General features: G+C 39.2%; 1 protein-coding gene across 3 annotated transcripts; it reads right to left on the reverse strand.

Moving 5' to 3' along the window:
- Positions 1 to 622: 622 nt before the first annotated feature.
- Positions 623 to 12315, reverse strand: LOC134656875 (glucose dehydrogenase [FAD, quinone]). 3 transcript variants are annotated; one of them, XM_063512412.1, is made up of 11 exons: positions 12166 to 12315; positions 8586 to 8706; positions 8112 to 8257; positions 7517 to 7669; positions 6983 to 7088; positions 5330 to 5591; positions 4805 to 5040; positions 4203 to 4446; positions 3804 to 4068; positions 1611 to 1751; positions 623 to 720 (listed from the first exon to the last, which is right to left on the reverse strand). In XM_063512412.1, exons 1-11 carry the CDS (start codon positions 12313 to 12315, stop codon positions 631 to 633), a joined length of 1914 nt encoding a protein of 637 aa, XP_063368482.1. In that variant the 3' UTR covers positions 623 to 630. The 3 variants fall into 3 exon arrangements, with proteins under 3 accessions (XP_063368482.1, XP_063368481.1, XP_063368480.1); XM_063512411.1 differs by lacking the exon at positions 12166 to 12315 and adding an exon at positions 12014 to 12121; XM_063512410.1 differs by lacking the exon at positions 12166 to 12315 and adding an exon at positions 11856 to 11970.
- Between the last annotated feature and the right edge of the window lie 9347 nt (positions 12316 to 21662).

Raw genomic sequence — 21662 nt, forward strand, 5'->3', positions numbered from 1 at the left:
AACTTACAAACAACTTACACTAACAGAGTATTTGTATGGAATCTTAAAATACTTTGTACAAAACACGCAAAAGCGCGGTGGTAACTATAGAACGGTAACTACAATACAACCTTCGAGCGTCGGTTACAGTATTAAAATAAACTGAGGAACAATTGGCAAGCAGTGTCGCATAACTTTTTTAATACCTACACAAGGCTCAGAAAAACGCCCGTAATTTTGAAAACAAATCGTAATTTAGGATCCATTTAAGAGTCGAAAATGTTCGTTTACGGTATACGGATATCATTGGGGCATATTAATCGTTGACATTGTTATAAATTATATTATAAGTCTGTGTTGTACGGAACAGGGTAATGTTTTCAAAATGTCGGGCCTTTTCCGAGCCTTGCACATTGTATAACGAAACAAACAATGATACGAATGAACGATTTGACCCTCATGTATGTTTAGCGAAAATTAACGGTCTCGAAGAAACCAGATTCTCGGATGTATAGGATGCAGTGGCTGAGCGTCCATGAAAAGCAATTCAGTTTTTAGTTGAACATTTTTTCCTAAAGCTCATAAAGGTACAACCATATTAGCTTCGGCTTGGCTTCGATGACGACGCGTCTCTGGTAGGTTGATGTTAGATTAGTATCTCTGCCAGACGGGGTGTAGCTGGGAGTCGCTGGCTTGAAGCGTGTTGCTGACGCCTCCGTGCGTGCTCAGCGGGAACGGGGCCTGCGGACGTACAAGTAGGTACCGTAAACCGGGGTGACTTTCAAATGCAGGGGCGACTTCGATATTTCAGTTTTTCAGCCGTTACATATTTTTATTCGGATTTTTTAGTAGTAGGTAAACAAGTATGTATAATAATCTAACTTGTTACACGAACAGTTCGAGAAAATAATGAATAATGATAATTTAGTGGCAGTTTTAAAACTATCAAAGTATCCCCAAAATTTCCTAAAGTCACCTCGTTTTACGGTACCTATTTATTCATACGCCACTATTGGCAGAGCATGGTGAGACTACCAAACTATAATGTAAGACCATTCATTGTACCTGTGTTTTCACAAATAAAGAATCTCTCTCTCTCTCTCTCATATTTTTAAGAGAACAAACGAATAGCTCGTATCATGATGAGTGGATGATGGAGTGAGGAGTAACCATAAGACTTTTGGCCTATTGGTTATCATGAATTTATGATATCGATTAGGTTTGGAAGGAAGGAAGTAGAACGCTTGCGAAGGTAAGTCTGAAGAAAAATACATAATGCAAATCGTAAATGACGGTTTGACGTGGAAGTTTTTGGAAAGGACCATGAAATACCTAAATTGTTATTCTATGGAACTTGCTAACTATTTGCTAACTAAAGCTGGTCAAGCAAATCTTATCAGTAAAAAAGGCGCGAAATTCAAATTTTCTATGGGACGATATCCCTTCACGCCTACATTTTTCAAATTTGCCGTCTTTTTCTACTGACAAGATCTGCTTGACCAGCTATACCTATGTAAACAAACCGCCATATTGAAATTGGCTCTGAATGATGATTTCAATATGATGGTTTGTTTACATAGTTAGCAAGTTCCTATGACACTTTAAGTAGGTATACCATCGTAACAACTTACTTGTGTGTTGGACAGCCAGCGCTGCTTGATGAAGTCCGCGGCGCGCTCGCCGATCATAATGGTGGGAGCGTTGGTGTTGCCAGACGTGACCGCGGGCATGACGCTGGCGTCGGCTACCCTCAGTCTGTCCAGGCCTTGCACCTGCGCACAGAAGAATGTATTTCTTAAACCAGCCCTAGTAGCACGGTAGCATTTTTATCGTTTATCACCATGCCTGTCACGTTCTAACAAGTATGTAAGTGCGAAAGTGACGGGCATAGTGATAGTCGATAAAAATGGAACCGTGCTGAGCCCGCTGAGGTGATAACGTTTGGGTATTGGGAAGGGGCGAAGTCGGTGGAGGAGGAAGTGGCGCTGATCGTCACAAACACAGGTAATCTTATGGAATGTCCGAGATTAGTACTAGCGGCAGCCGCTTGAACTAATTTTACTCCATAAGATTTAACGTAGAAAGTCCGACAAAATGAGGGCAGCACCGTCGTGCACATATAGCGAATACAGACGACGTCAAAGATATGTACTTACACTTTTGCATCTTACTCCTTTGTAATAAGGCGAAATATGAAAACATCTTTGACGTCGTCTGTACAGGTCGATCGTTTACTGATGCGGTCGCCAAACCAAAGTACCAACGGGCATTTTTTGATGCGGCAAACCATTCGACGGCGTTGTGTAATTTTATTATACCATAATGGCGCGCCACAAAGGTCATTCATTACAGGCAAGCAATGCCGATGCCGGTTGCCTGGCAATCTCGTGCATACTTTGCATTCGAAAAAGAAAGTGTTTGCGATTGAGTATGATTGCGCCAAAAACATCAAAAACAATTTCTACTTAGTTCTCTTGGTGTCAAAAATTTGCTACCTATTAATATTGTGAACTTCAAGTTCAAAGGGTATAGCCGGGTAAGCATGGCCAAACTGCCCTTATCGAAAAAAACAATTTCCTTTTACTGGATTATTAACCTATATATAAGTAGTGCTTTCACCAAATATTAAGCCTCAAATTCTTCAGATTTAAAAAAAAAATGCAAGAAAAGAAAAATCATTTTTATTTTATTACAGCCAAATTACTAATCCGATTTCTTTGTAATTTGGGTATGTTGTAAATACAATTAAGGTCGCTTTCTGAAAAAAATAATATTGAATTATCTCTTAAAATAATAGTAAAAAACTGACATGAAAATTTTCAGAAAAATAAAAAAAATACATGCGAGATAGCGACAGTTATCAAATTTACATATATTTCATGTAGAATTTAATAATATTAAACATATATTTTTTTCAAGAATTAAAATCGGGATTAACAGTGTTAAAAACTCGAATTTGTAACATCCCATAATACCTTCTCTACATACAAAATAACTTGTACGTTATACTAGAAAGGTATATTCCCAACGCAATTTGAATTTAGAACGCGACTTATTTTGCTGAGCGCGGACCTTAAACTCCGTGGCTGTATGCGGCTAGCGCGAGCGCGGGAACAGGAAAATAGGCACGAATTTTATACAGAGCGTTAACGATTGAAAAATGTCTGTTCCTTTGATGAATAAAATACGTCACATTCTAAATTCAAATTCGTAAAGACTGCGTTCACAATATACTTCATTCGTTTATGACTACTTAGCTTTGCTTGTATGAAGTATTATGGGATGTTACAAATTCGAGTTTTTCACACTGTTAATCCCGATTTTAATTTTTGAAAAAAATATATGTTAAACATTATTAAATTCTACATAAAATATGTAAATTTGATAACTGTCGCTATCTCGCACGTATTTTTTTTATTTTTCTGAAAATTTTCATCTTAATTTTTTACTATTATTTTAAGAGATAATTTAATATAATTTTTTTCAGAAAGCGACCTTAATTATATATACAACATACACAAATTACAAAGAAATCGGATTAATACTTTGGCTGTAATAAAATAAAAAAGATTTTTCTTTTTTTGCATTTTTTTTTAAATCTGAAGCATTTGAGGCTTAATATTTGGTGAAAGCACTACTTATATATAATTATAATTATTATTAATAATCCAGTAAAAGGAAATTGTTTTTTTCGCTAAGGGCAGTTTGGCCATGCTTACCCGGCTATACCCTTTTAAACCATTGCGGGCGTGTAGGTCCGCCGGGCCCGCTATATTTCTTTGAAGCACAAGCTTTAAAAATATATACAGAAACCATAATTGTACCTGCAGAAGGTTATCAACGACGGCAGTCTGGTCTCCCCTCGGCCCCATCTTGCAGCTGCCGGCCTGATGGTTCTCCGGCGCGGTCAGCATCCGCACAGCGCACTCCCAGTACGCGTCGCACCCAAATTTGATCTTCTCACAGCCTTTCACTGGAGTCTTGTCGAGTTTCACTCCGTAGCGCTTCAGGGCTTTGGTCTCGGAGAGCTTGATGGCGAACTTGATGCCTTCGATGAGGGTCTTCACGTCGTCTGGGTGGGTTAAGTAGCTGAAAAAAATGAACGGTAGAAGTAAGTTTTGATGGACTGATCAATGTCTAGGTACCTACATGTGGACACTTAAATATTTGTGGTGAAATCGAACCACTGTTCAAATTCTTTGACTTTGTAAACATAAACTTACTTTGCAAAGATTTTGGGATGCTCGAATGGATCAGCACTCCTAATCTCCAGCCGGCCTCTGCTCTTCGGATGAAGCACGGTGGGTATAATCTGGATGGTCCTGGAGCCGTTGTCCAGTTTCTCTCCCACCATGCCGGTCTTGGCGCAGTCGGCCAGGAACCCGCCGAAGAACAGCTGGATGTCGGGGTTGTCGTCCGCCGGGTTCGCGTATTTGCTGTTGATGTATGCTGTCACCTCGGATATACCTGTGAAGCAAAATTAATCATAATTCATTAGGATTCCTTATCTCCTCCTCTTACGGTGCCTTCCATGCGCGTCCAACCTCAACTCCTCCTCGTCAACTCTTGTTCCAGGATAAATCTGTAAATATGGAGCTTTTAACCGGTCATGGAAGTTCAGGAAGTCGGCAACATAATTGTGCAAGTTCTTCCCAAAGGTGGGCAGATTTTTGACGACATTTATAAGTCTAAGACCATGTCCCAGATATAAGTCAATCTCTGAACAAGAGATATATACTCCATTGTTATCATTGGCAAAGAAGTTGAGGGAATGGGTGACATAGTTGTGGAGGTTCTTCCCAATACGCAGATTAAAATGGCTTACCAGTTCCAGACATGAGTCCATCTCTAAACAGCAAATACTCCATGGCTGTTGCCCAGTTTAGAGGTGCCGTGTTATTATCATTGACAAAGAAGTTCAAGAAGTGGGCCACATGGTTGTGTAAGTTCTTCCCAACAGTGGGCAGGTTGTGGACGGGCTTGACGCCGGCGCGCCGCAGGACCGCCGGGTCGCCGACGCCGCTCAGTTGCAGGATTTGGGGAGAGCCAACTGCACCCGAACTGTGGATGGATAAGGTTAACAATTATGGTGCAAAACCCTTTATGCAAAGTAATATATTATCTTATTGATCTAGATTACTTGGACTAACAGGGAAAAGTCTACTCATTGTCACTTTTTGGCACGTACCCATATTAGATGTGAATTCGCATAGAATATGTCTACGCTTCCTACGTTCTCCAAATATCTATTACGAGTACGTCAGGTTATATGGCGAGCTCACTGCAAGAAAGTGCCAAGTCAGTGCAAAAGCACATGATGTTATGCAGGCGCCTCTCTTTCAAGACTTACCTTAATATAATTTCGTTGTTAGCGAAGATGACCTCAGTTCCGCCATGGCTGTTCTTCACCTCCACAGCATACGCCTGCCTGGTGGTCTGGTTGATCAGCACCCTGGCCACAGTGGCGTTCAGCATCACGTGCAGGTTGGGCCGGTGCTTGGCGGGCCGCAGGAAGGCGCGGGCGACCGACAGCCGCGAGCCGTTGCGGTTCGTGGTCTGGGCGATGGAGAACCCGGTGTGCTGTGCGCCGTTCAGGTCGCGGGCTTGGTAGCCTAAAACAATTTCGACCAAAATATATTCCATAAAAGGGGCGTCCGACCATACTGACTAATAGGCATCGACCGTGACTGTCTGACTGATTGAGTAATACTGGGCTTGTGTTAACCTGACCCTGAAGTGTCAATTGGTTATCTTATCTTATCTTATCTTATTATTTTCGGGGGCCCTTACGGATACACTTCGACCCATAGGGATCTTTTGTGCAATTACCCCCTGGAGAAGATCCGTCAGCTACTCAAGAGCTTTTACCACCATATCCATGTGTCGGATGATGGAGCTCATGGGTAGCGTTTTAAAGTCCTTTGGTTCCAGATATCCTGCTCCAAAGTCCTTCATTCTTTGTCTGGCTAGGGCGTGACATTCACACATTAAGTGTTTCACTGTCTCTTCCTCTTCGCCACACATACGACAATCGGTGTTGTCAGAATGTCCCATCTTGGTCAGAACTCCCTTGACCCCGTAATGGCCAGTGAACACCCCCGTTATGATTTGGAGTTGTCTTTTGCTAAGTTTCCAAAGCTTTTTGCTCCAGCCGGAGTCTACTCCTTGCATGAAGAGCTTTGCATGCTTTAGACCCGTCAGACTGTTCCATTCTTCCTGATGTTTGGTCTTGGCATGGTTTTTAATAGCCGTTGTGATGGTTCCCTGTGAGAGCCCCACGAATGGTTCCGGACCTATAAAGTTACTTTCAGATCCGGTTCTGGCAAGTTCATCTGCATTTTCATTGCCTATGAATCCCTCGTGCCCTGGGATCCATACCAGTTGCACTCTGTTTTGCGTTCCAAGCTGGTTCAGAGCTTGGACGCCATTATATACCAGTCTAGAGTCCACTCTGTGCGATTCAAGCGCTTTGAGTGCCGCCTGACTGTCGCTGAGTATATAGATATTCTTCCCTTGGGTTTGCCTAACTATATTCTCATGCACGCAGGCAATTATAGCGAAAGTCTCAGCTTGGAAGACAGTGGCGTAATTGCCCATGCTTATACTACTACTAAAGTCATTTGCATAAATGCCTGCTCCCGTACCAGATTCTGTCTTAGACCCATCTGTGTACCATATGATGTCGTTTTCATCAGGGATTGGTGCTTCAAGACCTTCGGTCCATTCTGCCCTTGTTGGAATTTTAACGTTAAAATTCTTATGGAATACAAACTTGGGTTGCATCTTATCGCAGCCCATGTTCGTAATCCTTTTCACGAAATTGTCACATTCCATGTTTGTGTGCTTGGTCTTTGGTTACTCTTTACCCGTTTCCACGATTGCAGTAAAACTAAGTAATATACTGGCTTCAAAAGCAAGAGAAGGAAGGAACAGAAGGAAAAGTAAAGTAACTGCGTATTCCCATTCACTATTCCTGAGTTTCCGGAAGATCCTATGCTCTTACCTAACTCCTCTCCGGCTTTAACGATGCTGTAGCTCAGCGGTGGATGGTAAGGGAACTGAGACACTGTGAGCGGCCCGCCAGTGCCGTGGTAGCCTGCGTCCATTTCCTGACAATCAAAATTTTCAATTTTATTGAACCACTTTGCTAGTATCCTGAAAACTTTCTGTCTGACCTGCTAAATCTAAATACCTATCTTTGTTTAAAAAGTTATCAAAACTCTAGTTTGATCTAGGGTAGCCTGCCCTGCCAACCAGTAAAGTCTGTGCGGAAAGAGAAGAGTTGTGGAATGTATGGGGCCCAATACATTTCACGACTCTTCTTTTTCCGAACAGACTATAGTGGTGACAACTAGGATCGTCTCCTTAATGAAAGCCTACGCTTTATTTGATTGAGAATAACACTTGATGATCATCTTCTTTAGTTGTCTGTCTGATTTAAGAACTACAGTTTCAAAATTTGAAATTGGTGTGATAGTCTAGTCGCCACAGGACCTTTTCAAACTTTTTAGCAGTTATCGAAACAAGCGAAACCTACCTTCAACTGCTTGTTATCCTCGGACTTGAGGAAGAACGGTAGAACGTCCTCGTAGCCCCAACCCTCGTTGCCAGCGGCCGCCCAGCTATCGTAGTCGGCTCGGGAACCACGCATGTACATCATCCCGTTCATCACTGACGTGCCGCCGAGAACCTGAGGAATTTCATACATATTAAATTTTATTGGAGCCAGGATTTAAAAAATTTAAAGGAATAAAGGAAAACCGAAAATTTTCTGCCTCAGGCGAGGATGGATCTCGTGAAGGATATCAGCCGTACATCCTGCAGCTATAACAATTAATCAACAACTGATTTAGTTACACGGGAATGAGTCGGTGAGAAAACTCAAAATAAGTATTTTGATCAAATTTGACATCGCCTTCTTTTCTTTTGTGAAAGTTATGTCAGAATGGTCTTCATCACTGTATTTCTATACGTACTTACCGTACCTATTTTGAGACATTAACCTTATCCTGCAGGTCTCAAAGAAGAATACTAAGGTTTGGATTCCACAACGAAAACAATTGACGCTACACCACTCTTAGACACTGCAGACAAGGTTTGGTGATAAAATTGTAAGTTTACTTGGTATCTACCTTTCCTCTCGGCCAGTAGCACTTCCGATCAGTTTCTCCCAGACATGCTGCGGGTTCTGGCTCCGTCTGGTACCCCCAGTCAATGCTGGATCCGATGAAGTTTAGGAACATGGATGGAACCTGCGTTCCTGTCGGCTCGTCAAACCCTGTAAAGAAATTGAGTGAAATAATGTGGTTAAGAAATTATTTTCAGTGAGCCTTTAAGTGAATGTTTAACTCTTGTTTGCTTCCCATGCTTTCTAGTTTTTTCGAGGAACAAGGTAAATCATTTCTATCGATCAACGATGAATCTACTGCGTTTTTCAGACACATCTTCTGTGCACATTGAAACTCCATTGAGTGTGCACGAAGAAATGGCCGAAAGTTCACGTTTATGTGTCGGACGTAAGGCCCCTGCACTGAACTTTTAAGTTGATCATGATCAACCTCAATTGGGTCGACCGTACGCTTGTTTGATATCAATAAATGACTTACCAGCTTCTAGTAGGAGCACCCTCCACTCGGGAACCTCCGATAGCCGCGCAGCCACCACTGATCCTGCTGACCCTCCGCCGACTACGATGAAGTCGTATACCGAGTCCATGTGCCGACGGTACTGAAACATTACAAATACAAACACATTGTTTAGTCCTTGGACATCATTGGACATATAGTTTGTCAAAGGACTATCTCATTTCAAACATAGACAGAGAGAATCATACTAAATATCTTTGTCTTACACAAGTACTAGCACTACTAGCACCCAAAAGAAAAGGAAGAGTATAGTTTTTTTTGTTCTTATTTTCTGACAAATTGGTTTGACCAACTGTATATACGCGTATTAATATGGTGGAATCATTATTATGGCAGATTGGCAGATTATTAGGATAGACCAATGTATTGCCCTTTGGTGACGAAGGTACCTACGGAAGTACAGATGTGCCGTCGGAATGTTTCCAAAATTGCGAAATTTCCACATAGAAAAAAAATTTCAGCTTCTCATATTTTTGTAGTTTTCTATGGGAAACGAAATTTTCCATTTCCAAAATGAAAGTTTTCTTTGTTTCCTGTAAAATTTCCGAGAACATTTAGAAGTTTTGGAAACTTTAATGTAACTTGCACATCTGTTTGTGATGCCTCATCCCTAATTTTCAGTTCATCTGTTAAAAGCGGCCAAGTGCGAGTCGGACTCGCCCATGAAGGGTTCCGTATTTAGGGGATTTATGACGTATTAAAAAAAAACACTTACTAGATCTCATTCAAACCAATTTTCGGTGGAAGTTTGCATGGTAATGTACATCATATATTTTTTTTGTTTTATTATTCAAGTATTTTAGAAGTTACAGGAGGGGGGGGGGGACACACATTTTACAACTTTGGAAGTGTCTCTCGCGCAAACTATTCAGTTTAGAAAAAAATGTTATTAGAAACCTCAATCCTATCATTTTTGAAGACATATCCATAGATACCCCACACTTATGGTTTTGATGAAAAAAAAATTTTCGAGTTTCAGTTCTAAGTATGGGGAACCCCTAAAAATTTTTTTTTTCTATTTTTGTGTGAAAATCTTAATGCGGTTCACAGAATACATCTACTTACCAAGTTTCAACAGTATAGTTCTTATAGTTTCGGAAAAAAGTGGCTGTGACATACAGACAGACAGACAGACAGACAGACATGACGAATCCATAAGGGTTCCGGTTTTTGCCATTTGGCTACGGAACCCTAAAAACGGTACTCGTAGAGAAAAGTAACGCCAAGTGAGCTTAGAACTGCCAAAGAATATTTTTAACTCACTGCCATTGGTGCTTACAGTGATCAAAACTAACTAGGTAATTTGAAGCCGAGATACCATGCTCTTACGCAATTAATACTGATACGCAAATGCACTAAATTGCACTTAATTACAAAATAATTTCCTCACTCAACAAAAAGCGAGATTTCCGCGAGATGTGCTCGCATTGTCAAAGTTCATCCACCTACAATATTCGCAGCTTATCAGATGACAATGTAACTTAGCGGAAACTGAGAAATTCGACTTGTTTTATTTGTAGTTCGTGACATGGTGACCATTTTGGGGAAAGTTGCGAGGTCGTAGGAAGACTTGGCTTATACATAGTATCATCATACTATATCCTATAGCCAAAGACATATATGTAATTGGGTTAATCAACTTTTTCTTGTCACACGCGTTGCTATCGTTACGGTCTCCTGAGTCACTCTTAAAGTTCTAGGTTTTTCGTATTTAAATGAAACAAACTTGTATTTTATGGTAGTTATAAGACCTTTCCATAATGTGACATCTACTAAGAATGTTAGTAGAACATGGTACAGCAGTTCTTCTAACAATCTATGCTACTATTGTGTCCTCGCTGATGTCTAAGAATAACAACAAGAAATAGTTGATTGACGCAATTGCTATAGGTATCTTTAGGAAAGTTAGGTATAGGCTGCTGTATCTTAAAATGTTGTATTTTAATAGTAAAAATAGTTGCCTGGAGTCAAACCTGGATCGTTCGGAATGCAGGCAACTTTTAGGGTGCCTAAAAATAACACAAAATACCTCCATTCGACATATACAGGATGTTGCGTCCTAAAAGAAGCGGGGTTAAATGAGAAATATTAAAAATGCTTTTGTCTTAAGCATAATAATCTAAATGTAAGGTACCTACAACAGATTACAATTAAAGGTTAAAGGGCTCAGTCACGCAAATATGTACCTGTTCCATTTACTGCAGTTCGGACTGAATTGCGAAAGAAGTGGTCACGATTGATACAACAAAATATGAATGGAAGCAATTTGTAGGAAACATGAACTAGGTTTTTATTGTTACCTATTTAGAGCAAATGGTAACTTTGTAGGTAATTAATATTATTGTATGTATATGAACCTATTTTTGTACAATAAAGTGAATACTACTACTACAAAAAAAACTACTAATTTAAATAGGTATTCTGCACAACATTTTACTCATCCTACTATACAGTTGTGGCCACTAAGTCACAAGTTTCCAATCAGCATAACCGCAGGCCCCGAATGATCTCTGATTTGCATCCGCAATCACGGTGTGATTGCGCCGTGATCGCGATCACCGATCAGCAATCATGCGCACGATTTAACGAGGCGCCCACGATCTGTTTACATTTCTCACAGATTTACATTCAACTGTTGATTTCGGCGTCAGAGATAGTAAATCAGGCACGAGGCACGATTCATACAAGAAGTAAGTACTTGATAGGTTCTTATTGCAATGATTACTCTAGAAAAGAAATGTTGTTCATTTCTAAATATTTTTGCTCACACAATTCTATAAAGTACTCGTATCGTCACAGATATTATCTTTGCGTATCGTACATACCTAGTACATACCTATAGCCTGACCAGTAATATATGATAATTGTCAAGAGGGCGCTGTTATTCTCATGTATAGGGTGACAATTCAGTGTAGTATGAAAAAATTAGTTCCAGTGAAATTCCGCAATATGGCGCACCCTCAATAGATCCTGGTTCACCTATATGTTTATAAATAGGTAGAGTCAGCAGCAGAAGTTGCTAAGCGGACGAGGTGTTCAAAATTACCTTGACACGCTCTTATTCTCTTAACAATAAAGTCGCGTCAAGATCGGGAATATATAAAAGGGTCCTTCAGATCCGTACAAACACTTCCAGAAGTCCCATGAACAGCGTAAAGGCGCCGCCTCCGCAGGTTGCCGCGAGCGGCAGACCCTTGACAGTCAACATGGCAACAATATGCAACTAAATACCTGTGCACGTCCACAAGGGTCCTCCAGATCACACTGGCTCCGTAGAAACACTTCCAGCAGTCCCATGCACATGAACAGCATGAAGGCTCCGCCGCCGCAGGTTGCCGCGAGCGGCAGACCCTTGACAGTCAACATGGCAACAATATGCAACTAAATACCTGTGCACGTCCACAAGGGTCCTCCAGGTCACACTGACTCCGTAGAAACACTTCCAGCAGGCCCATGAACAGCATGAAGGCGCCGCCGCCGCAGGTTGCCGCGAGCGGCAGGCCTTAGACGGCCAGTATGGCAACTATAAGTAACTAAATACCTGTGCACGTCCACAAGGGTCCTCCAGATCACACTGGCTCCGCAAGAATACTTCCAGCAGGCCCATGAACAGCATGAAGGCGCCGCCGCCGCAGGTTGCCGCGAGCGTCGGCCCCGGCTGCGACATCGGGCAGTCGCAGGTTAGAGCCATCTGCAACCAGATAAAGAATATTTTAAATGTTGCTAATTAGAAATAGGTACTATATTTAAAATTCTCCCAACATCCAAAAATATCAAGAAATTAAGTAAGTATAGCCTGACCAGTAATATATGATAATTGTCAAGAGGGCGCTGTTATTCTCATGTATAGGGTGACAATTCAGTGTAGTATGAAAAAATTAGTTCCAGTGAAATTCCGCAACATGGCGCACCCTCAATAGATCCTGGTTCACCTATAAGTACCTTTATTACAAGTTATACAGTATAACATAATAGTACCATTTCGTCATTTTGTGTTTCAGAATGGTGCTCTAGGTAGGTAATTTTTTTACCAAAAAAGAGTGGACATTTTATTTTTATATATTTTTTAATCAATTGATTGATAGTTATAATAGCTTTTTTATCTCCTAAATTCTCCAAAAAAAAAATCATTCCTATCAATTTGGTATTCTCAAACCTAAGATTTTTCGCCGCTGTCCTTTTGAATTGGCCACCCTGTATAATTCGTGGTGTGTATATTATATTAATGAAACGTGTCAAAAACTAGAAGTAGGTTAACCATAACACACATTATGATGAAAACGACAAAGCCCTCACATAATAGAGCAAATATTATAACCACTCCCATACACGTCCCCTTAGGCATAAGTTTAATTAACTCGCCGCCTTAATCTCACATCGTAGGGTCACACATTCACATGTCAAGTGTCAAGCGACTTGCGCAAGTACTGGCGCGATATATGCCATTAGCCAGTAGTTTAGTCGGGCAAGTAGCCGCAGGGCTGGATATTGACTTGTATGTTTAGTTTATCGCTACTACCTGTGTAGATTAGATATCCACCCTGGCGCCGTCCCATATTCCAAGCACCAAAGTTGGTGCTGGTGCGGCCGCATCCTCAGCCGAAAGCCTCAAACGTCGCAAATATGCGACATTATATGTAGTAGTCTACATATTTGTGGCGTTTGGGTGGAAACCCTGGGGCCGTGGGGACCTAGCGCGCGTAGCCTCTATAAGGAGCTGTCAAAGCGCCTTATAGCTTCTGGTGACCAGAGGGCTGGCCAATATTTTGCCCAGCGGATCAGCATTACCATCCAGCGGGGCAATGCGGCCAGCCTTCTGGGTACCCTACCGAGCGACCACGACCTAGGCCAATTTTTTTATTTATAAGTTTTTATTTTATTAAGTGTTATTATGTTTTTCAATAAAAACATCGTTTATCGCTATTGTTATCAACATTCTGTGTGTTTTGGCAATTAAGTGTTATAAAATGTGTCGAATCGTTAAATTGCACTCATGGACAAATTTAGAGGAACGCAAAAAAAAAACTTTGAAATTGGGTACTTTGTACACGAACTATTTTCAAACATTTTTTTTTGCGGTTCTCTAAATTGGTCCATGAGTAGAGTCAGACCAAGAATAGTCTGCAGCGGATTTGATAGCCCACGCAGTGCAAGTGTTATTTTAAACGTCAAACTTCTATGAAATTATGACGTATAAATGACACTTGCACTGCGTGGGCTATCAAATCCGCTGCAGACTTTTTTTGGTCCGACTCTATGAGTATTGGTGGTGATGTTTTGGGTATGTCGGTAACCCCCCTAGGAATTAAAAGCTTTTTTTTCTACTGTTTGCCCTGTTTGGGTAATTTTTTTTAGTGTGATTAATGTTGGTTATGTGAGTTTCATGTGGATGTGGACGTCATAATTATAATAAACGGGCTTTAAATTAAAACTTAGTTTTCGTACTTTATCCTTATCGGCACGTTAAAACCTTTTACCTACTTCTTTAAATTTCGTATGATGAGAGTCTTAGAAAAATGTATTCAAAACGTTAACTTTAATAATACATGTTTACAAAAGTAAAAATCTTCATATATACCTACATTCAACTCACTGAGGAGAGTTTCGATCATCAATTTGATAATTTTGTCCTTATAACACTTAAACACATTAATTTAATTGAACATCCTCAGTTATACAAAGATTATCACTTTAATTATAAATATCCTTAGACTAACATAAAATACAACTTAATAACGGTTGCCTCATCATGTAGATAATGTCTTGTCGAATTAGCACCTGCGAGGGCTGCGAGTGCACGCGAGGTTGGTTGCAGATATGTCGGGGCATTATGTTGATAAGAAGCTCGCTTGGTTGCCCATTGAGGTCTCTGTCATGTCGCTGGTCGGGCTTAAAGCCCCCTTCAGACTGCGCGTGAATCGCAGCGCGAAGTCGCGAACGCGAGTGCGGAGTCGATTTCACAGATCTGCGATCTTGACTCCACACTCGCCTTCGCGGCTTCGCGCCGTTCGTGTTCGTTACCTTTTAAGAGGAAAAGGGGACGGCCGCTTCTCAATACAAATGTAATCTCCATTTTCCTCTCTGGATATTGACATTATGTTTTTTTTTTACATAATTTGATGTCTATTAACTGGGTCTCTATTGTTTCCCAAATAGTTTTAAGTCATAATGTATTGTTTGCCCGCGCTTTCGTTAGTCATAATTCATTCGGTTCAGAAACGCGTTACTTTTCAGGATTGCCATAAAACAAACCTAACCTAACCTCTGTATAGGACGAAAATCCTGAAAAGTTAACGGTTTCAGTTTTATGACTAATGATAATATGACAAACAATACATTATGAATTAAAACTTTATGAGAAACAAAGGGATTTAAAGGGATATTGCCCCTTCACTGTCACTTTGTATGGGATTTTGAGTTTCTAAACTAAAACGTCCCGCTTGGCACGCTGTTCCAAATCCCATACAAAAATAGACATAACGCAAAGGCGAACGTAGATCATGCTATCGAATTAAATTTACACTAGGGGTTCTTTAACTTAAGTACATACCTATTATTGTTTACAACCCAGACCCTCGAACTCATCATCATTATCCGTTGCACACCGTTATGCAAACTATATACAAAGGATTACATCAAAACCGCACCAGCAACAAGGTCGAGATAGACGAGTTTGTATGACATGGATCTTGCCATGTCGTGAATTTGTCGAGTGGGCGTATTCTGGCTTGTTGGCAATTTGTGACATGGATTACTTTGTGATCATTTCGTAATCTATTTATAAAAATTATCATTATAATTAGGTACCGATAAAACTGAAAATTCGTTATCTGCCTTCTATCGCTTGAATATGCAAGATTAATAGAGATGCAGATAACAATATGTATTAGATACGCTATCCACCCATTGATGCTGACCGTACCAGTACCACTACCACCAGTTTGACACTGACATAAACGCCATCGAGAACGTAATTTACTTTCTATGCATCTCGCTCGTACTCGCATATTAGGGCAAGCGAGATGTATAGAAAGTAAATTACGTTCTCGAAAGCGTTTATGTCAGTTTTGACACTGTCAATGACTCACGGTACGGGCTCTGACTGGATTTTCAAACATTAGCATCACAGATTAGCATAATAACATCTCAATTGATACCTAGACGATACGACAACAATTGACTTAATTCAGATAAAATCTGTTCGGAAAGAGAAAAGTCGTGGAATGCGTGGAATGTATTGGGACCCATAGATTCCACGACTCTTCTATTGCCATACGATTAAATAAATCTAGCGACATGACATCAAATCTTTCACTTCTAAACTGATGTCAAGGACTGAAAACCACATCGTTCAAGGCACCGTAAAAATTAAAAAAATTACATGTTATTATCACACTAATAAAAAATACCATATCGCTACACTAAATCCACTTTTAATATCTCCATGATAAGATCTTTATAGTTTTTTTTATAACAAGTTATGCGACGAACTTGTTACTTGACCGGGTCACAATCAGGTGGATTTATTACATGAAATTGGAACCCGTTTTTATAAATTGCAAAACAATGTTACACTTTTTGAATGTAATGTTAGCTTTCAGATATCGACATGGTATTTGTTTCATCATTTTATTGCACTAAGTAATAATAACTTTATGAGAATTATATTCGCGCCCAATTCCATTTAAGCTTGGTAATGATGTTTCATTAGGTACATAATGATTCCAAAGTGATTTAGTGCTTTATACTTGTCTTATCTTTCAACTTAGATGTATTATCTTTCAAATATTTAATTGAAAGATTATAACCTAATATACAACCGATTAATTACTCATTCACCGATCAGACCCAACCCTAGAATTAGAGGATATTAAAGTTATGTCGGTAGTGAATTGTCGACTAATTTATGTAATCTAGGGCTTACACGTTACCTAATCTTCGTTTATACTGATTCATAAGAAACTGTTCTTAAACTTTATCCCCATTTAAGCAAAGTAAAACACACGTATTAGAGGTAGGTATCTATCGCAATCGTATAGGGTTTCATATAGTTACCGTAAAGTGGGGTGACTTTAGAAAAAACTGGGGTTACTTGGATTATTATCAAATGGTCACAAAATTCTAATTTCATTATCTACCTACTCAATTTTTTTCTACATACTACCAAAAATCGTGCAGAAATCATATCAACGTGGCTAATTCAGTCATAGGGGCTGTTCCGTCCATTAGCGTTTTTCTCGAACAACGAACAAAATTCATACATACATCGACAATTTAAGTTTCAGCAATCAAAAGCAAATGGGTTTTTTTCTTACGATTGAAAAATCAAAGAAATATACGCTCGTGGACGGAATAGTCCCTATGACAGAATTAGCTACATTGGCCTTATCTATTAAAATTATTAATTTATTCTGTAATGTTGATTTTTCTCTCAATTACCATTCTAACTGGTGCTCAAATGCGGATCAACCCTAACACCAGTATGACACATATGAACATAGTAATTACTTCAGATTGGCCCATAACCGCTGGACGTCCGTCGATCATAAATCATTATAATTACACAATCCGACCTTACAAGGGACTTTACTCCTTAACTAGAGTAATTAAAGACTAAAATGGTTTGAATATAAATAATTCCGGCGTTCGGGAAATGTTTTTTGGATCTTTAAAATTAATAGTTAAAATTCAAAACTAGCATAAAAGGGGTTAGTGAGTACAAGCCGATATGGGAATGTGGGGGGGGGGGGCATGTGACCACGGTAACTTTTGCTTACCGTACGCTTGTATGCCCCCAAATATGGTTGGTATTAAAACTATTAAATCATTAAGATTGGCAATCATCTGCAATGGAGGTCGCATGACCCCAGTTACTAAAATAGCTTGTGTGGTTTTTTAACTCCAAATCGAGCTTAATAGTCATACTAACCCCTATTTAATCTGTTCCCACGCTCTTTATATCTCATTAAATCCAATTTTGATTAGCGTTAGACAGGCTAAGATATATGATTATGTCCATTAGGTCAAGGCTATGGAGGTCAAAGTTGCCTACACGCCGTCTGCTCGGGGGGCCTAGCCAAGATTCCAGTCGTTTGCGCTACGACAACGAAACACTTTCTGTCTAGGAGACAGTATCTCTCTATCATGAACTCTTACACATTAGCGCGAAAGAGAGACAGACAGCGTTTCATTGTCGTAGTGCAAACGATTGTCACCTTGGCTAGGCACCGCTAGTCTAACTTGAAAGCCGTAATTGCTATGATTATAGCAAAATTTGGCAATGTTTTAACTTCTAACTAATTGGCCAGCGAGTACAATGAGATGGTTCAATGTCATGCGAGTTAAGTCCTAATGGTGTGGGACATCGTTTTGGAACAAAGGTTGCTGTAAATTTATAGGCTTTAAACGATTTTTTTACTCCCGTACTTTTATTTGTAATTTAAAGGGTCGTGCACACATCTTTAAAACCCTATCTTAAAATTGTCAAGACAAGTCTTTAGTCTATTCCCTAAAAAAGCATTTGTGCATACACGCAGTATCTTTTTGGATACTTCGTGTAATGGCCACTTAAAAAATACATCGCACCGCAACGCGACCTTGGTTCGTCGCACGCATTAGAAGATTTTTTTATTTTTCCTTTTCTATAAAAAAAATGTAGAATCGTTTATAGACTTATCTTGTGCTTGATAAAAATTGGTTTTAATTTTGCTGTTGATGTTTTTTGCAAACAAAGAAATACCGTATTATTAATAAGAAGAAGTGGTCTTGATACTTGATAATGTGTTGGGTAAGGGCCCACATGTGCTCATAAACATGTCAACGCGAGCTAGGAAGCAATTCGCGGCTCCCACACACGCACGTGCGCAGGCGCGGCTGAATTCGCGCTCGTAACTTCCTAGGAGGCCAATTCAAGCTTACATTTTGACATAAAAATGATGTCATTTTGCTAACATTCGCTCGTGAGTTTCGCTCGCGCCAATAAATATACGGAGAAGTACGAGCGAAAAGCACGCAAATGACATCATTTAGAAATCAAAATGTACGTTCGAATTGGCTTCTAAGTTCTAAGAAAACCTTTAGCACTAGCTTTAGCCCGCGACTTCGTCTGCGTGGAGTATCCTTTGTCCTTTCCCGGACATCAAGCATATTTATAGCCATCTAAATCGGTCCTGCGGTTTAAGCGTTAAACAGACAGACAAAGAGTTACTTTCGTATTTATAATATTAGTAGGGATTTGCTTGACCAGATCGCCAATTAGTAGTGCATCAACAAAATGAATCCTTAATCTAATTTTGTTTAAAAATGTCTGTTAAATTGGCAAACGTTAAATCGTGAGGCAGTGGATACTGACACGACGGGACGACATTTTAGAGTAGTGAAAGTGCGTGTGGGCCCGTCCTGTCGGTCCATACGCGTATAGTTCAAGTGCCAGTAAGTATAATCTATCCATATGCCACGCTGCTCTTTAACGCTAGAGTATGAGTTGTTAATCTACATTTATATGCCAATAACAAAATAATTATCTATGTACTACAACTAACGCCGTCTATTGACAACGTTTCTAGATAAATTAAAAGTTGAGTTTGTCATGTTTAAGCCCAAAGAGCCCGATTCTGTTTTTAATTTCTTAAAAGAAATAACAAAATGAAGGTACCCAAAAGTGGTCTCGTCCTTTGTTGTTAAGTCTAAAACATTACGTTTTAGGTAGTGTTTCTAGAAGCCGGTGGCACGTAGTGAAACCATCAGATATGTTTTATATTCCGTGACAGTCGGTCGTGACTGGGAGGGGAATCTCCTAGACTGTGCACTTTTGACCTGTGTCAGGATTAGAATGTGATAGTTAGGGTTTTTTAGTTTTTGATTTTAGTTTTAATTTTAGTTTTTAATTTTAGTTTTAATTTTAGTTTTTAATTTTGGTGGTATATATGGTGTTTGTATGTATGTTTGAGTATGTTCCTGTATTTCTGAGAAATATATATGACAGTTAGTTGGATACAAAACACATTTTACATACATATTTGTCGTAACGATATCCTATATTCGATTACACGGGGGCCTAGTCGTGACAATACAAAATAATTATTTTTGTTCGAACGCTGCTTTTTAGCCTACTACTAAAAAACTACAATACAATTATTGTTACAAATAAAGTGCTTACATACAGTTAATACATTAGCATTACATAGGTTCGCTATGTACTAATGCCAAATCGTTTTTTTTTTGCCAATCAACCTCTATTATTAAACTTAAAGTTTGTACCATGCATCAGGTAGTTCATTCGGGAGTTAACTCCAATTTTTAACGTTTAATTTGGTTTCACATACAATTACGATTCATTTCGAATATAACCTGCGTTTTAGGCCTGGAAAAGTACCTTAATATTTAGTCAGAACTATTTAATGCAGTTATTTCTAATTCGCATGTATTTGTTTATATGCTTGAAAGTCGCGACCTACTTTAGGTCACGCGTCTTACATATATTACCTACCAAGTTTTAGTTACTTACAGACATTAACGGGCTCCTTAAATATCATTTCCGCATTAAAGCCCTTTCACATTGTCCTATATGGTATCGTAATCGTATGTCGGACCCCACACCTAATAGTAATCGGATTTAAAGGGGTAATGGGTTTCAGTCGGTAATGTCTTGTATAAGTAGGTTAATGTGAAATAACTGACTAACACTTATTTTTTTAATATATGACATCTATTTCAGTTTATTACTTATTTTTTAAGTTAACGTTCATCAGGGGATTCAAGGGTTAAACGTTAAACTAAGTTTGTTAATTCATATATTTTATTATTAAAGTAAAATTAATTTGCTATCTCTCTATGACCACTACTGATACTAATGTTAATCGGTCCTTTCATTATATCCATTCATTAACAATTTTAACCAATTATTCTCTTTAGAAGAAAAGTCAGACAAAATTCTATTACCTAACCTAGCTCAGCTTCAAATAGAAAACTGGCATGTTTTCTCGACCTGTCGCAACGTTCTCGTTAAGGCCTCGTTACTCAATCCATGTGTTACTCACGAGGAATTGACGGTCGGCCATTAATCGGTTTTAATTAGGCGATTACTTGTGCAAATATTGATCGTGACGAACTGTGTGCAGATTATAAGTTAAGATTATTACAAGATGAATGTTGAAATTATATAGCATCGATGAATCCGCGCTTGTTGCGTGCTTTACCTTGATTAATTTGGATAGGAGGTTACTGATACGTCTAAGTCACCCCTAAATTTCAAAGTCACCCCGTTTTACGGTAAGTTTATGACACCAGATTTTAATTAATCTTTTTTTCAGTTAATACAAGAAATACTATGAGCTTTATAATTTTGCACTATAAATCGATGCATAATATACAGATAGACCAAGATAAGTCTGCAACGATTTTGATAGGACGCGCAGTGCAAGTGTTAAATTATTTTAAACGTCATACTTCTATGACATTATTCCGTATAAATAACACTCGCACTGCGTCTGCTGTCATTATCGTTGCAGACTTATCTTGGTCTAACTCTATACAGGTTATTCATGAGACGTGAGTCACGTCTCCGGAATCACCCGATATATTATAACATATGTATTATATTTGCATTTCAGTCCACTCCCCTTTGACCCTAGAATTGATATATATCAGCTATTGAGGCAACCGACAGCTTCGCTATTTGTGAAATGATTAACTACAAATAAAAGCTATTCTTCATAATGGGTGCGCCATTTTGATCACAGATAAAACATACCTATTTAGATTCATCATTGCATTGTTGCTTATTTAACTCTTTATTATTTAGCCTGTACTAGGAGCAACATTCTTAACTGAGAATTGTAGAAGCTTATGTCTATGGAATAAGGGTTATTTCAGTCACATAGTGGACTATGGCACTCATAGGCACCCTATTCATATCCCTTTCTAACATTTGGCTAAGCTTAAAAACAAAACAAGACAAAACTCATTGAAACCGGCGTATAGGCATCACATAAACCCCAGCCTTAAAACGTGAATGCGATTTGGTGTTTTATTTCCAAA

Source organism: Cydia amplana, chromosome 19 (assembly GCF_948474715.1).
Source record: "Cydia amplana chromosome 19, ilCydAmpl1.1, whole genome shotgun sequence".
Lineage (NCBI taxonomy): Eukaryota > Metazoa > Arthropoda > Insecta > Lepidoptera > Tortricidae > Cydia > Cydia amplana.

What these genes read in the sequence shown, in the direction of transcription:
- LOC134656875 (XM_063512412.1), bottom strand. Translation starts at nt 12,315, where the DNA reads ATGGCTCTAACCTGCGACTGCCCGATGTCGCAGCCGGGGCCGACGCTC. An exon ending in GCTACTGGCCGAGAGGAAAG is followed by an intron (nt 7,670 to 8,111) that starts GTAGATACCAAG and finishes GAAATTCCTCAG; the next exon opens with GTTCTCGGCGGCACGTCAGT. An exon ending in TAAAGCCGGAGAGGAGTTAG is followed by an intron (nt 5,592 to 6,982) that starts GTAAGAGCATAG and finishes AAATTGTTTTAG; the next exon opens with GCTACCAAGCCCGCGACCTG.